This window comes from Ornithorhynchus anatinus, chromosome 15, assembly GCF_004115215.2.
Source record: "Ornithorhynchus anatinus isolate Pmale09 chromosome 15, mOrnAna1.pri.v4, whole genome shotgun sequence".
NCBI classification, from domain to species: domain Eukaryota; kingdom Metazoa; phylum Chordata; class Mammalia; order Monotremata; family Ornithorhynchidae; genus Ornithorhynchus; species Ornithorhynchus anatinus.
Genome location: NC_041742.1, coordinates 8,127,358 through 8,145,046, shown reverse-complemented (window position 1 = coordinate 8,145,046; position 17,689 = coordinate 8,127,358). Strand labels below are relative to the sequence as shown.

Sequence of the window (17,689 nt, the reverse complement as noted above, 5' to 3'; positions counted from 1 at the left end):
AAGCTTTCAGAGGGCCCACACCATTTTGGGTTAGGATGTCTTCATCACATGGACTTTCCCACGTGCTTAATACAGTGCTTTGCTCATGGTGCTCAATAAATAGGATTAAATGGATCACTCCCCTGGAATAACCGAACCTGGGAAATAAGCTAAGAGGTCGTCGCTTCTGGTGGCAACCGAGCCAGTTGGAAGGGGCTGCTTCTCCTCCCATCCCTCTCTCAAGCAGTTTGAGGAGATCGAAGTCTTCCTCTCTCCCAGGCATTCCCCAAGACCTTTAGATAATTCCCCACGAGGAAACTGCGTGTTAGAGCACAGTCATATTTTCTGGATTAAAAAAAAAACAATGAAAGCGGTTTAGAAGATTTTCCTACCTTTCCCCACTTTGTGATCAGTTTCGAAATGACTTTGGAAGCCCAGAAGTTAGTGATCAAATCCCGTCTACTGCAACCCAGACATCATGGGTCAGTATGGAAAGAAGCGGGAAGTTTTGTGTTTGGCTTTGAGATCTCCGGTAACCTCTGGTTTATTGTTGAAGTTTCATAGTGTTGATTAGCAGCACAGGAATTACTGGGGGGGAGCCTGTTGTATAAAATACCTTAGATGGACTGGGAATAAGTTGTACTTTCCTAAGCTCTTTATAAAGTGCTCTGCACACAGCAAGTGCTCAAATACCATTGATTTAATTTCTTTTTTTCTTTGAAATCGGCAGATACTTGAGCATTACAAGACCTCTTAATCTTGGCAGGATGTCTTTGAGCTTTTAAGGATCTCTGTTAATGCTTTTTCAGTCTCTCTTAAGTCTGTTTCAGCTCTCAGCCCTCTAGACTGTAAACTCACTGTGGGCAGGAAATGTGTCTACCAACTCTGTTACACTGTATTCTCCCAAGTGCATCGCACAGTGCGCCGCACTCAGTAAGCGCTTAATTGATGGGTCCCCAGAACTGGCCAATGCTTAGAATCCGCTCGAATATTTGCAGGGTTTCATTGAGGACCTGTGAGCAAGGGCCTGGGAATCAGAAGGTCACTGGTTCTAATGCTGGCTCCAACACTTCTCTGCCGTGTGACATTGGACAAGTCACTTCACTTGTGCCTCAGTTATCTCACCTGTAAAATAGGGATTGAGACTCTGAGCCCCACATGAGTCAGGGACTGTGTCCTACTCGATTTGCTTGTTTCTACCTCAGCGCTGAGTACAGTGACTGACACATCGTAAGTGCTTAATAAACACCATTATTATTATTATTACTATCTGGAGATCGAGGAGGACGAGCATCTAGGCATCTAACGGTCACCGGTTTTCTAGTGGACTTTGTTGACACTGTTGTCGTGGCCTGTGATTTGATAATTTGATTTTGTCAGTAAGGCAGAGAGAGAGAGTAGGGAAGCGAAGCAGATATTTAGGAGCTTGGCCTATTAGAGAGATCATGGGCCTGAGAGGCAATGGAGCAGTGTGGTCTAGTGGAGAGGGTGCAGGCCTGGGAGTCAGATGGACCTGAGTCCTAATCCCAGCTCGGCCACGTGCCTGCTGCGTGACCTTGGGCAAGTCTCTTCACTTCTCTGGTCCTCAATTCCCTCAGCTGCGAAACAGGGATTAAGACTGTGAGACCCATGTAGGATAGGAACTATGTCCAACCCGATTAGCTTGTATCGACCCCACCGCTAAGTACAGTGCCTGGCACATAGTACATGTTTAACAAATGTCATTAAAAAAAACCAGCTCTAAAAAAGTACTTGTTGGTGCCCTCCCAGCATTCTGTCTCAGTTGCTCATTAAGCCCATTGGATTCATGCCGATCCATTTCCACCGGCTCACCAGCCCAGCCTGGCCGCAAACAGCTGATGAAGACCCAGATATGGGAGCTGAATGGACCTTTTGACATAAACCTTGTGGAGGAAACCAAATGTTTGTGTACATGAAAACGTGTCTTTTCAGCAAACACATCAGTCTGTCCCGCACATATCCAGAATGAGGGATTTAGCAGTCCCAAACTAAGATTTTAGAATTAAAAAAAAAAATTGCGTTTTCCAGATGCTTCTTTGAATGGATATGTGTGTAATAATAATTGTGGTATTAAAACTTACTCTGTGCCAAGCACTATACCAAGCGCTGGGGAAGCAGACTTACTCTGTGCCAAGCACTATACTAAGCGCGGGGGAAGCTAATTGATAATCAGAACAGACACCATCCCTGTCCCAGATGGGGCTTGCAGCCTAAATAAGACAGAGAACAGCTTTTGAATCCTCATTGTTTATTCTTTCAATCATATTTATTGCATGCTTACTGTGTGTAGAGCACTGTATTAAGCACTTGGGAGAGTATGGCAATAAGCACATTCCCTGAGGAAACTGAGGCCTGGAGAAATGAAGTAATTTGTCCCAGGTTATGAGGCATGCAAGTAGCAGAGCTGGGTTGAGAACCTAGATATTCTGACTCCTGTGCCCAGATTTTCTACCCCTCCCTGTGTGCTTTTGTGTGTATGTGTGTTTGTATTTGAGGTGTGTATCATCTCACCTGTAGCAACATCCTGTTAAGCAAAGGGAGTGGATTTAAGCAGGAACAATCATCAGAGACTCCATTTCCGTTTCAACTATAGTGACTTGTTGAGGTGAAGGCAGCCCTCTAAAGTGTGCAAATGAGAATTCCTCCCCCTACATCCCCCAATTTGAAGGATTTTGGGGGTGTCAGAGAAGAGAGGTAAAGGAGCAGTATCGCCTAGAAGATAGAACATTATTATGATGGCATTTGTTAAGCACTAACTGTGCGGAGGGGGATACAAGATGATCAGGTTGTCCCACGTGGGGCTCACAGTAATCCCCATTTTACAGATGAGGTAACTGAGGCCCAGAGAACATGGGCCTGGGAGTCAGAAAGGCCCGGGTTCTCATCCCAGTTCTGCCACTTGTCTGCTGTGTGTGATCTTGGGCAAGTAACTTGACTTCTCTGTGCCTCACTTATCTCGTTCATCGACTGGGGGATGAAGATTGTGAGCTCCCTCTGGGACATAGACTGTGTCCAACCTGATTAGCTTCTATCTATCCCAGCACTTAGTACAGTGCCTGGCACATAGCAAGTGCTTAACAAAAAGTATTTTTTAAAGAAAGGGGAATTTACTCTCTCAATATATTTCAGGGGACTCCAGTTTGTTGATTAGCGAAGGCTTGAAAATGGCAAAGGAGTCGCGATGTGAAGGAAAGGGCTTCTTTCGGCAGAATCTTGTCTGTCAGGCGTATTTATTGAGTGCTTACAGTGTGCAGAGCACTGCCCTAAGCGCTTGGGAGAGTACAACTCAACAGAGTTGGTAGACACGTACCCTGCCCACATCGAGTTCGCAGTCTAGAAACCGTCCAATGGAGAAAGTTAAACCCAGGCTACTCTTTTATATTGTATAGCTCCTGCACTCTATTCTGAGCTCAAATGTGCCTCAAACTGAAGATTGATGATAATAATAATAATGATGATAGTATTTGTTAAATGCTTACTATGTATCAAGTACTGTTCTAAGTGCTGGGGTAGATCCAAGCTAATCAAGTTGTACACAGTCCCTGTCATTCATTCAATCGTGTTTACTGAGCGCTTACTGTGTGCAGAGCCCTATACTAAGCACTTGGAAAGTACAATTTGTCAACAGTTAGAGACAATCCCTCCCCAACAGCGAGCTCCCGCATGTGACTCGCAGCCTTGATTCCCATTTTACAGATGAGGGAATGGAGGCACGGAGCAGTGAAGTGAGTTGCCTGAGGTCACGCAGCAAAGTGGCGGAGGCAGAATTAGAACCCGGGTCCTTCTGACTCTCAGGCCTGTGCTCCGTCTACCAGGCGGGTCTTTATTGAGCTCTTATCTTGGACAGAGCCGGCGGGGGAGGTGTATTCCTGCTCACAGTCTCTTCTTATGTCTTTCGATCCAGGGGAATTCAGGATGCTCCAAGGCTACAGTCCCGTGTTCCAGGCATTTCTGGGGACCTTGTTCACCTGGGGCCTGACGGCGGCAGGAGCGGGGCTGGTGTTTGTGTTCTCCAGCGGCCAGGTGAGTCGGCGTGTTTCACAGCGTGTGGTAGCCGATCCCACCTCTGGGGTCAGGGTGGGCTGGACCGGGTGCCCTGAGCCAAACTGTAAGTCTTTTAAGCTTTCTGGGCAATCGCTGCTAATAATAACGATAATAATAACTGTGGTATGTGTTAGGTATACTTAGTACCTGCCAAGCGCTGTACTAGGCGCTGGGCTGGACACAAGATAGGTTGGACACGGTCCACTTTCCACATGGGGCTCAAAGTCTAAGTGGAAGGGAGAACAGGTCTTTCATTCTCATTTTGAACATGAGGAGACGGAGCCTCAGGGAAGTTCAGTGACCATTTTTTTTTTAATGGTGTATTTTAAGGGCTTAGTCTGTGTCAGACAATGTTATAAGCGCTGAGGCAGAAAGAAGATAATCAGGTTGGGTGCAGTCCCTGTCCCACATGGGACTCACAGTCTTAATCCTCATTTTATAGAATTCAGTGAATTTTTTTTTATTGGTGTTTTTTAAGCGCTTATTAGGTGCCAGCCTTTGTTCAAAGTGCTGGGGTAGATAGAAGATAATCAGGTTGTCCCACATGGGGCTCACGGCCTAAATCCCCATTTTCCAGATGAGGGAACTGAGGCACAGAGAAGTGAAATGGCTTGCCCAAGGTCACTTGAATCGGCAAACCTGAGGTTAGAACCTGTCTTTTGTCTCTTAAACCCAGCGTTTTTCTACTAGACCACGCTGCTTCTCATTTCTGTAATTAGCATATCTGTATTTATTGATTTACCCTGTTAATTACGCACTCACTCATACCCGATTTTCTTTCTTCTCCTTACTTGGAATTCATCATAAGCTCCATCTAGCCCACTAGGTTATAAACCCCTTAAAAGAAATATCCTATCTGCTCCCTCTATTCTATTCTCCTAAGCGCTTAATACAGTTCTCTTCACATAACAGGAGCTCTGTAAATAATGTCAGATTGCTAAGAAGGGTATAAGTAAATGTATAAGGGAAATGTATAAAAGGGGGAAAAGCAGCTTGGCCTAGTGGAAAGAGCTCGGGCCTGGGAGTCCCAGGACCTGCCACTTGGCTGCTGTGTGACCTTGGGCAAGTCACTTCTCTGGGCCTCAGTTCCCTCATCTGTACAATGGGGATAAAAGCTGTGAGTCCCATGTGGCACATGGACCGTGTCCAACCCGATTAGCTTCTATCTACCCCAGCGCTTAGAACGGTCTTTGACACATAGTAAGCGTTTGACAAATACAGTCATTATTGTTATTATTACCCCGGCGCTTAGTACAGTTCCCGGCCCATAGTAAGCCCTTAACTACTACCATTAAAAAAATAAGAACCGAGGGGTGGAGATTCTTAAATTTCCTTTAAATCCTCTGTGTGATGTTTCCAAGGAAGGGAGGGTGGTCTGTGCGATGGGCTCACATCCTGGCTCTGAACGTGTGCTCATTTGCATGGATTAGATGAAGTCTGCCATGGGTGGCGTGTGCCAGGAGTCTTTTGTTGCCAGGTCTCGACCTTGTCTGTGGGGTGGAGTCACCAGAATTGTTTCAGAGGCCAGAGGAGGAGAACCGGAAGCTGTTCTGAGACCACTCTTATGGAGTCTCCGCAGGCCTTCTTTTCGCTCTCTAGGCAGAACTGGCAGACTCGAAAAGCCAACCCTTTTTCTTTCTCACAGCCTAGGTATTGCAAGAAATTAGGAAGCCGCGTGGCCTAATGGAAAGAGCTCGGGTCTGGGAATCAGAGCGTGGCGTAGTGGGTAGAGCATGGGCCGGGGAGTCAGAAGGTCGTGGGTTCTAATTTCAGCTCCGCCACTTGTCTGCTGTGTGACCTTGGGCAAGTCACTTCACTTCTCTGGGCCTCGCTTCCCTCATCTGTAAAATGGGGCTCGTTATGGCTAGAGAATGTCACTGCTTATTGTTGCATTGTACTCTCCCAAGTGCTTAGTACAGTGCTCTGCTCACAGCGCTCAATAAATAGGATTGAATGAATGACAGGGATTGCATCTTGTATCTACCCCATTGCTTAATCCAGTGCTTGTCACCTAGTAAGGGCTTAGCAAATATCATTAAAAAAACAGGGGAAACGGACAAGTCCATCGAGTTTTCTCCAAACCTATTGTGAGAAAGATTGGGAAAGTCAAGTGTGATTGGGTGGTTGGCTTGGCAAGGCACTTTGGGTAACAGGATTAGAGATGGATTTTGATTACACCCATACGATCCTGGAGATTAGAGGAAACGTTTCAGGGTAGTGGAACAAAATAAAAAGGTAGAGGTGTCAATGAAATTTTTCCAAAAGAAAAGGTAAAAATAAATAGCATGGCACCATGCTGGACTAGAACTCAGGTCTTTCTGTCTCCCAGGCCCTTAAAGTGTAGGGGTTGGATCCCAACTGGATGGGGTCGTGGCTTGGAATTTAAATGCGGGATCTGGGGAAAATCAGGCCTTCTGAGAGGGAAATTGGATTCCCGGGTTATGACTGACTGGCTTAACGAATTTCTGAGTAACTGACTGGTTTAACCATGAATTTCTAGTTGCTTTGATTTTCTAGGTCAGGTCTAAGTTATGCAAATATTTAAAATTAAATGAGCACTCTAAAAGGAATATTCCAGTTGAATTTTTTTTTTCCCTTAGAGCATCTAGAAAATTGAGGTCAAATCAGAATTATCCAATTAACTTGCTAGTTCAGGCCTGGTCTTGATTTTAAAACCCAGCTTCTCTTTTTTATGTGAGCTTTGGTTTCAACCTTCACTGGTGCTTCTTTCTCCCCTTATGTCTCTGTCTCTCTTTCTGGGGCTTGGATGTTCTGTCTGTCAGTAAATCAGTTCATTAGTGATATTTTAGTGTCTCTCTGCCTCAGTTAACTCATCTGTAAAATGGGGATTGAGACTGTGAGCGCTATGGGGGACAGGACCGTGTCCAACCCGATTTGCTTGTCTCCATCCCAGTGCTTAGTACAGTGCCTGACACGTAGTAAGCTCTTAACAAATACCATTATTATTATTAATTATTATTATTCATGATAAAAGTAGCTTCCTCACCCCAAGCAGCACTTATGCACATATCCCTAATACTCAATTTCTTCCCTTACCTGCAAAGTATTCTAATGCCTGCCTCCTCCGCTAGACTGTCAGTTTCTCCTAACTCTATAGTATTGCAGTCTCTCAAGCACTTAATACAGTGCTCTGCATCCAGTAGTTTGTCTGCTGACCCTATTGTACTCTCCTAAACTTAGTACAGTGCTCTGCCCAGCTAAGCGCTCAATAAATACTATTGATTGAGAAGGAAGAAACATGTTCTCTGTCCTTCAGCAGTGTATGATCTGATGGGGGAAAAGGTCACCTTGGACCTGATTTTATGCAAAGAGAGGTAAAGATTGCAAGATCTGTGAGCCTGCATGGTGATTTGTTTGGGGTTTGTAAGCAGTATGGCCCAGCGGAAAGAGCACAGGCCTGGAAGTCACAGAAGCTGGGTTCTAATCACCCCTATGCCACGTGGACAAGTCACTTGACTTCTCTTTGCCTCAGTTGCCTCATCTGCATATTATTATTATTATTATTATATTTGTTAAACACTTATGTGCCAGACACTGTACTAAGCACTGGAATGGAGAAGCAATATTTGCTCTCCTTCCTATTTAGGGGACCTGATTATCATAACAAATACCACTATTATTATTATTATTATTAAGTCCTTATTATGTGCCAGGCACCATATTAAGCACTTGCGTGGATACAAGTAAATCAGGTTAGACACAGTTCCTGTCCCACATGGGGCTCACCGTCTTAATCCCCATATTATAGATGAGGTAACTGAGGCCCAGAGAAGTGAAGCAACATGCCCAAGGGCACACAGCAGACAAGTGGTGGAGCAGGGATGAGAACCCATGACCTTCTGACTCCCAGGCCCATTCTCTATCCACTATGCCATGCTGCTTGTAACTACCCCAGCACTTAGTACAGTGCTTGGCACATAATAAGCGCTTAACAAATACCACAATTATTATTACTATAAAGTGACATACTCCTGTCGCTTGACTTCCAGGGCCTTCACCATGGATAGGTAAAGATGGTTAACAGCTGTGTGATTCAGCACTGGCTTTTTTTTGGTGGTATTTAAGTGCTTACTATATGCCAAGCACTAGGGCTAAGGTAGATAGAAGCCAATGAGGTTGGACCCAATCCCTGTCCCACAGAGAGCTCAGTCTTAATCCCCATTCTACAGATGAGAGAACTGAGACCCAAAGAAATGACTTGTCCAGCAGATAAGTGGCAGAGAGGGGATTAGAACCCAGGTCCTACCCACTCCCAGGCCCGTGCTCTATCCATTATGCCAAGGTGTTGCTCTCACTGATGGGCAAAGGTAGGTAACAGCAGGGTGTGTTTCAGAACTGATTTTGATGGGTTAAGATGGGGAGCAGCTGGCTCAATCAGCACTGTGATGGACCTCAGCTGAATCCAGTCAGCAAAGCCCAGTGGGAAGGAAACATTTGATCATGCTCACATAAGACCTCCTGAACTCTGAGAGGTTATTCCTTTTTCCAGATACTCTTCAAGCATAAAATGAGCAAGTAGAGGCTTTAAAAAATAGAGGCCTCTGCCGCACGTCTCCGTTAGAGATTCTGGGTTTAAGTTTCGGTAGATTTTAATAGGGCTGCCGGCCGCCGAAGCTCAAGCATCTTGTTTTCCTTCACAGAGACGGGTCTTAGATGGAAGCCTTGGATTTGCTGCTGGGGTAAGTAGTTTGTGGAGGACGGGAAGAAGAAAGCGTCTGTGTTCTTTTAGTCATTCTGCCCACTGCTCTCCTCACCCACCTTCCTGCGAATCACCTTGGCTTCTTCAGCCCAAGTGTTTTGGTAGCGAAAGAATTTGGGGGATTTGAATTCTTGTTCCTTGAGCTAGGAGGATCGAGGTCTCGCACTGTAATGAGAGCAAGAATATTAATAATTGTGGTATTTGGGGAAGCGGTGTGGCTGGTATCTGCTGAGCAGCTCACTGTGTGCAGAGCACCATTCTAAGCGCTTAGGAGAGCACTTAGATTGTAAGCTTCTTTTGGGCTAGATGTGTTTATCAACTCTGTGCTCTCCCAAATGCTTAGTACAGTGCCCTGCACACAAAAAGTGCCCCCAGTAAATATGATTGAGAGTGTAATCTTTTTGTGGGCTGGGAATAGTCTTTTTTGTATTATTATTATTAAGGAATAAGAAAATATTACTAGGGATCGGGATTCGCGTTTTTCTACAAAGGCTGCACTGTTTATTCTTGGGCACATTTCAACTGAGAATTTTATTGTTCCCTGGAAGGTCTTAATGTCCTGATCTGACTGGATTCTTTCTCCCTTGGCTATTGTATGAAATTGGCCCAGATCCTTCACCACAAGAAGGCAACAGGCAGAGAAGAGGGAGATGTCTGTGGAAGCCACCACACAGCTTTACTTGCCCCATAATATCCCCGAGAGCTGTCTTTTTTTTTTTTTTAAATAATGGAATTGAAGCACTTACTCTGTGCCAGGCACTGTGCTACTCACTGGGGTAGGTGAAAGCTGATCAAGTTGGATTAGCTGGGACAGTTCATTTCCCACATAATAATAATTGTGGTATTTATGCGCTTCCTGTTTGCCAAGCACTGTACTAAGTGCTGGGGTGGATTCAGGTTAATGAGGTCTCACATGGGTCTCACAGTCGGTAGGAGGGAGAACAGACATCCAATTCCCTTTTTTCAGTTGAGATAACTGAGGCACAGAGAACTTAAATGACCTGCCCAAAATCACACAGCAGATGAGTGGCGGAGCTGGGATTTGTGACCATGGGCAAGTCACTTAACTTCTCTGTGCCTTAGTTACCTCATCTGTAAAATGGGGATGAAGACTGTGAACCCCACGAGGGATGACCCGATGACCTTGTATCTACCCCAACTCTTAGAACAGTGCTTGGCACATAGTAAGAGCTTAAAAAATACCAACATCATTATTATTATTATTAGGATCCAGGTCCTTTGACTTGAAGGTCAGGGCTCTATCCATTAGGCCACATCGCTTCTCAGGAAACCTGGGGATTTCTTGTGCCGCCTTATTGGGTGAAGCGGGCACAGCGTGTTAAATGGAATGGGTACGGTTCGGGGAGAACGCTCATTAGGGTGCTGGGGCATTTGACAAATCTCAGTAGGGTTGTACGTGTGGGGCAGACGACTTCCCTTAAGCTCAGCCAAAATTGACGTCCCTTCACGTTTCTATGTTTTGATTCTTCCGCCTGTGGATGGGCTGATCTCCAGCTTGTTCCTCTCCTGGCTTATGGGGTAGGAAGAACAGGTAATGAATCCCCAATTTACAGATGAGGAGACTGAGGCCTAGAGAAATAAGCAGTGTGGCGTAGTGGAAGGAGCACAGGGAGTCAGGAGTTGGGTTCTAATCCCGGATCCTCCATTTATCTGCCGTGTGACCTTGGGCAAATCACTTCACTTCCTTGGGCCTCAGTTACCGCATTTGTGAAATGGGGATTAAGACTGTGAGCCCCATGTGGGACACGGACCGTGTCCAACCGGATTTGCTTGCATCCATACCCGTGCTCAGTATGGTGTCTGGCACGTAGTAAGAGCTTAAATGCCATTATAAGAGTAAGTATAATACTAAGTGAGCACTCGCTAGGTGCAGAGCACCCTACTAAGCGCTGGGGAGAGTCCAGTATAACAGAGTTGGTAGACATGTTCCCTGCCTGCAAAGAGCTAACAGTCTAGACGGGTGGGAGAATAAACATTGATATAAATAAGTAGAATATGTATATGGACATAAATACCATGGGACTGAGATAGGGGTGAATTAAGGGAGCAATTCCAAGTGCAAGCAGAAGGTATTGCAAGGGTTAAGCACCAGATGGGGGAAGGAATCACTGAAGGCTAAAGGATTTGTTCCCAATCTTCCGGGCTTGGGAGGCAGCAGGACCTAGAGGAGTAATGATAATAATATTGATGATGATGATGATGGTATTTGTTGAGCGCTCACTATGTGCCAGGCACCGTACTGAATGGACTCGGGCGTGGGAGTCAGAGGACCTGGGTTCTAATGCCGGTTCCGCCACTTGGCGGCTTGGTGACCTTGGGCAAATCGCTTCATTTCTCTGCTCCTGTTCCCTCAGCTGTAAAATGGGCATTTAATATATTTTCTCCCTCCTACTTAGTCTGCCCCACGTGGGACAGGAACTGTTTCCGACCCGATTACATCTACCTCAGCACTTAGAACAGTGCTTGACATAGTAAGCTTTTAACAAATACCATAAAAAAGGCAGAAATCTCCACAGTGAAACCATCTGTGCTTTTCCTTCTTTACCCCTTGCCCCGATCCCCTACCCCACACACTTATAAAGCCTTCTGGTCAGCTTTTGCTTTTAGGAAACAAGTCACCCCTACACCAGATTTTTTGCTTGTCTTTTTTGCTTGTCTTTAAGACAGGGCTGTACAGTCATTCATCCAGTCCTATTTACTGGGTGCTTACTCTGTGCCCAGCACTATACTAAGCGCTTGGGGAAGAACAATATAAAAAGACACATTCCCATCTCACAGTGAGCTTACAGTCTAGTGCGAGAGACAGACGTTAATATACATAAGTTACAGATCTGGAAGTAAGTGCCTTGGGGCTGGGAAGGGGGGATTTTTTGAGCGCTTACTGTGTGGGGCTCTGTACTAAGCTCCAGGGTGGCTGTCTTTTGGGGAGGGGTAAACCAGGCTTTGGGACCTTGGTTTCCCAGTCCAGTGAGATCGGGAGATGGCAGTCTCCCCATCCCCCACCCTTCCTGGTGCCACTTAAAATCGGAGTTGGCAGAACCGCCGGAGAGGAGGTCATCATTTTGGTGGTGGGGGTTTGGTGGGGACCAGAAGGAAGGGAGATAGACTTCAAAAAGGAGACAGATTATTATTATTATTATATTTTCAATTTCATGCTTCAGATTTACAGCGCCATTATCAACCGAGTGGGGGAGGAAATGATATATATTACCTTCTCTAGACGCTGATGAAAAAGCCAGTGTTTGTCTTGGCAGACGGGCACGTGTTCCAGGTCCATTTATCCTGCCAAGCGACAGGTGGTTGAAGGGGAGGGGCTGGGGGGAGAGGGATGCTACCTTCCTTTCTTGCTTCCTTGACCTCAGGGATCCCGTTTAATTTGTCTGCAGAGCAGCTGGCAGCTGCAGAGTTCCTGGGTCCTCCCCAACATATGGCAGGGCAGGGGGAGGAGTAGAAAGGTTGGGCTTTCCCCTTCTCCCCCCACTTCCCCAGAAAAATCCCTCCACCCGCTCCCCTTTTCCCCCCTGAAACAGCATCTCTGCTCCCAGGGTCAGTAGAGGTTGTAAAGATCCAGTGCCTGGGTCTTTATGCCCTTAGTGGGCAAAGCCTGGTGTTGCTTCAGATGGCAATCTTCAGTCAGTTGTATGTATTGAGCGCTTACTGTGTGCAGAGCACTGGACTAAGCACTTGGGAGAGTACAAGAGAATTAGCAGCCACGTTCCAGGCCCGTAATGAGCTAGAGTCACAGTGGCATTTGAAAAGCGCTTGCTATGTGCCAAGCACTGTACTAGACACTGGGGTAGATGGCTGCGTGGCTCAGTGGAAAGAGCCCAGGCTCGGGAGTCAGAGGTCATGGGTTGGAGTCCCAGCTCTGCCACTTGTCAGCTGTGTGACTGTGGGCAAGTCACTTAACTTCTTTGTGCCTCAGTTACCTCATCTGTAAAAGAATAAATTGTTAAGTGCTTACTATGTGCAGAGCACTCTTCTAAGCACTGGGGGAAATACAGGGTGATCAGGTTGTCCCACATGAGGCTCACAGTCTTCATCCCCATTTTACAGGTGAGGGAACTGAGGCACAGAGAAGTTAAGTGACTTGCCCACAGTCACACAGCAAAATGGGGATGAAGACTGTGAGCCTCACGTGGGACAACCCGATGACCCCAGTGCTTAGAACAGTGCTCTGCACATAGTAAGAGCTTAACAAATACCAACATTATTAACATTATTATAGGATGTAGACCCAGTCTTCCATGGGGCTCACAGTCTGAGAAGAGACATCAGGTATTCGATTCCTGTTTTAAAGATGAGGCTTGAGGCGGAGAGAAGGGAAGTGACTTACCTGAGGTCTCAGAGCCGGGATTTTATTAAAGATAGTAATCATGATAGTATCTTTTAGTATTTGTCAAGCACTGTGAACGCTGGGGTAGATACGAGTTAATCAGGTTGGACACGGTCCCTGTCACACATGGAGTTTACAGTCTTCATCCCCATTGTACAGATGAGGAAACTGAGTTACAGAGAAGCGAAGTGTCTTGCCCCAGGTCACAGCAGATAATTAGCAGAGCCAGGATGGGAACCCAGTTGCTTCTGATTCCCAGGTCTGGGCTCTGTCCACTAGGCCTTGCCGCTTCTATTAGAACCCTGATTATTATTTTTATTATTATTTATGATATTTAAGCGCTTATTAAGTGTCCATTGTTCTAAGCACTGGGGTAGATACAAGTTAATCAACCTGAATGTAGCCCTATCCCATATGCGGCTTACAGTCTAAGTAGGAGGGAGAACAAGTATGAAATTGCCATTTTACAGGTGAGGAAACCGAGGCACAGAGAAATTATGTGACATGCCTAAGTGCACACAGCAGGCAGGTGCGGGAATCTGGGATTAGAACCCAGGTCGTCCAACTCCCAGGCCTGGGCTCTTTCCATTAGGTCACACCACTGCCCCTCACTCCCAGTCCCCTGTGGCTTCTGCCTCCCCCCTTCCCACTCCTCCCACCCCGGTGCCCAGGAATAGCCATCTTGGGATCACAGAGCTGGGAGGGATGTCTTGCTCACTCTTGTCAGTCCAGATCTTTTTTAAAAATGGGCCGACCATGATCTGGGCCCCAGCCAGAACCAGAACTCCACAGGCCTGGGCACCTCCCAGCAAAGCTGCCCGCTGGGGGTTTCACATGCGAACCCCTTGGTACTAGCCCAGATGGAGTCTTTGGGCCAGGGTAGATGACCTTTGAGGTCCTTCCTAACTTGCTGATGCCGTGAAGCTTGTCTCCCTGTGCGTGATGATTGCCAGGCACGGAGCGCGGTGAGGAATTGTCGATTTACCAAGGGGGCAAGAGTGGAAGACGTGGGTGGGAATGCTCAGGTTCAATCAGTCGGTGGTATTTATTGAGCTCTTACAATGGGCACTGCGCTTGGCAGAGTACAACAGACATGTTCTGTTGATGGTCAGGTTCCACGTGGGGCTCACAGCCTCAGAAGGGAGAACTGGTATTGAAACCTCATTTTGCTGATGAGGTAACTGAGGTAAGGAGAAGTGAAGAAACTTGCCCAGGGTCCCACAGCGGACAAGTGGCGGAGTTGGGATTAGAACCCAGGTCCTCTAACTCCCAGGTCTATGCTCTGTCCATTAGGCCACACTGCTTTCTTTGCCCCAACTCTTTGCATCCCCATGTTAACCCAGGAAGTGTAGAATTTGCAAGCCCTCCTCCACCATGTTATACTTTGTTTTTTGCTGCAATATAAGTGCTTAGTACATTCCAGGCACCAGACTAAGCACTGAAATAGATACAATCCAATCAGATTGTCCCACATAAAGCTCACAATCTGACAACTGCCTCCCTCCCCCCCGCCCCCCATTTTACAGATGAGGGAACGGAGGCCCAGAGAAGTGAAGTGACCTGCCTGAGGTCACACAGCAGACAAGTGGCAGAGCCGGGATTAGAAGGAACAGTCCCAGCTCCTTCTGACTCTCAGGCCCCTGCTCTATCCACTAGGTCACCCTGCTTCTTAAGCTACTTGACTCGGAGACTTGACCCATTGGTGAGGGGGCCTGAATTAAATCGGGCCCCGCAAGGCTGACATGAGGGCATTCTGCCCCGTCGCTTTGTCCTCGGGCAGACGGTCGCCCCATCGGGTCTCTGGAGGCGGAGCCGTGTTGCCCCAGCAACCCATTTTCCACATCTGGTCTGCGACAGGTCCGTAGCTAAGGAGAAGCAAATTCTTTCTCCGATTGAAATGGAACCCACCGGGAGCTTTCAAGGACGAAGTGGGAGTCGTGACGGCCGATGCCACTTGATGGTATTTCCCTGCCTTGGATTCTCTTGCATCATTTTCACAGGAGAAGCAGCAGGGCCTAGTGGGTGAGATTCTGGCCTGGGAATCAGAAGGACCTGGCTTCTAATCTCCATTCCACCTGCTGGGTGATCTTGGGCAAGTCGCTGTACTTCTCTGGGCCTCAATTCCCTCATCTGTAAAATGGGGATTAAGACTATGAGCCCCATGTGGGACATGAACTGTGTCCAACTTGATGAGCTTGTATCTACCCCAGTACCTACCATTTAAAAATATATAGTAATGGTGGTATTGTGAAGCACTTAATATGTGCCAAGTCCTTTACTGTGCTCTGGGGGTGGGTGCAAGATAATCAGGTAGGACATAGTTCCTGTCCCACATGGGGCTCACAGTCTAGACCCAGTAAGCGCTCAAGAAATACAGTTGAATAAGAATAGACTGTAAGCTACGACCATGAAGCAAGAGGAACAGTCTGGGGATTTCCAGGAATAAATGGTGATTTCCTTCATCCTCACTCACCATAATCTCCGCAAGGAAATAGTAATAATAAATTATGGGCTTGTTAAGTGCTTACTGTGTACCAAGCACTGGGGCAGATTAAGGGTAATCAGGTTGGACAGTCTCTGTCCCTCGGGACGCACACTCTTGTCCCCATTTTACAGATGAGGAAACTGAGGCCCAGAGAAGTGAAGTGACTTACCCAAGGTAACACAGCAGACATATGTCGGACCCAGGATTAGAACCCTGGTCCTTCTGACTCCCAGGCCCGTGCTCTAACCAGAAGGCTTTTAACTCTTCTCTCTCCTCCACCAACACCCACAGGGGATAATCATGAGAAGGAGGTGTAAATACCTTCTTAGAGTCACCCTTATCTGTTAACATTTGAGGTGTAAATGGATTTGCCATGTTTAGATAGGAAGGTAATGCTCCAGCATTTGATGTGAGGTATATCAAAGAGCTCCTTTATTCTTTAAAAAATATCCCCGCCCCACAATAAAAGGAGGAACTAAAACTACCATATTCAGGACACATCAATCAGTTGTATTTATTGAGCACTTAATGTGTGTCAAAACACTGTACTAAATTCTCCAGAGAGTCCAATATAACAGAGTTGGTAAACCTCTTCTCTGCCCACAAGGATCTTAAAGTCTATGGGGTACCTTTCCATGGCAGAGAGATATGCATATATCTCTCTTTGCTACATATCCTCACCCCCAGTCAAGCAAATCAGTGGTATTAAGGGTTTAGTACAGTGCTTTGCCCACAGGAAGTGCTCAAAAAATACAATTGAATGATTGACTATTTGAGTGCTTACTGTGTGCTGTGCTTACTGTATGCTGAACACTGAACTAACTGCTTGGAGAATGCAATAGAATCAGTAGGAATCGATCAATCATTTATAGATTACTATGTGCAGAGCACTATACTAAATGCTTGGGGAAAGTACAATACAAGAGAATTAACAGACACATTCCTTGCTTGTAATGATCCTACAGGCTAGTGGGGTTGTTTTATTATTAAATGCTGTCGAGTCGTTTCTGATTCATAGCGACTCCATGGATATACTTTCTCCAGAACGTCCTGTCCTCTGCCATAATCCGCAACCTTTCTAACGGTTCTGCCGTTATTGTTGTTACAGTCTCTGTCCATCTAGCTGCCGGTCTGCCTCCTCCATGTTTTCCCTGGACTTTTCCTAGCATTAGTGTCTTCTCCAGAGAATCAGTCCCTCCTGATTATGTGTCCAAAGTATGCTAATCTATCATTTGGCCTTCTGAAGACCTCTTTGGTTTAATTTGCTCTAAAATCCATTTGTTTGGGGTAGATACACACTAATATGAAGCAGGTCAGTTACAATATATAATTTAAAGATATGCACGCAAGTGGTGTGGTGTTGGGGTGAATATCGAATATCCAAAGGTCACAGATCCAAGTTCATGCACGACAAAGAAGGGAAAGGAAGGCATGATCTTCACCCTCAGTGAAGATCTAAGATCTAAACTCTCAACCATCCATTTCTCCAGTGGAGGTTGTGGGCAATGAGGCAAGGGACGGTTTGGTTTTAAAAGTGCCCTAACTCATATTGGGATCCTCTTGGGAATTGCTTGATCTGGATTGCATTTCCCACAATTGCTTGATCTGGATTGCATTTTCCGGCTGTGCTATCTGCTTCCTCTTTCTGCTTCTCATCTTCCCCCTCAAAGATGGTGGAATATGTCTGTAAGAACAGCAGTCACTAAAGACGTACCCTTCTACCAGAACTTTTTCAATCAATCAAGGGTATTTTTTGAGTACTTATTATGCACAGATTATTGTACTAAGCATTTAGGACAGCACGGTAGCCAGTAGGGATGATCCTCACCCTCAGCGAGCTTAGCGTTTAGCGGCTCAACTGGCCATCTCTCTGGTGGTGATTGTGGGTTGTGAGGCAAGAGACGGTTTGGTTTCAAAAGTGCCCAAACCCCATCTTGGAATCCTCCTGGGAATTACGAGATCTGGATTGCATTTCTTGGCTGTGCTATCTGCTTCCTTCCTCTGATTCTTGTCTTCCCCATCTGAGTTGTGGGGAGATGTGGCAAGAGGAGCAGTGCTCTGCCTCTTGAGGGTGATCATCAAA

The 17,689-nt window shown here is 46.3% G+C and overlaps 1 protein-coding gene across 6 annotated transcripts in view; it reads left to right on the top strand.

The window, feature by feature from the left end:
• SLC39A11 (solute carrier family 39 member 11) overlaps positions 1-17,689 on the top strand; it is a 233,827-nt gene that overhangs the window by 30,472 nt on the left and 185,666 nt on the right. For all 6 annotated transcript variants that reach the window (XM_029080018.1, XM_029080017.1, XM_029080019.1 and 3 more), the window contains 2 exons: positions 3,905-4,023; positions 8,706-8,744. In XM_029080018.1, coding sequence (XP_028935851.1) covers positions 3,916-4,023; positions 8,706-8,744 — 147 coding nt within the window. In that variant the 5' untranslated portion in view covers positions 3,905-3,915. The remainder of the gene's footprint in view (positions 1-3,904; positions 4,024-8,705; positions 8,745-17,689) is intronic.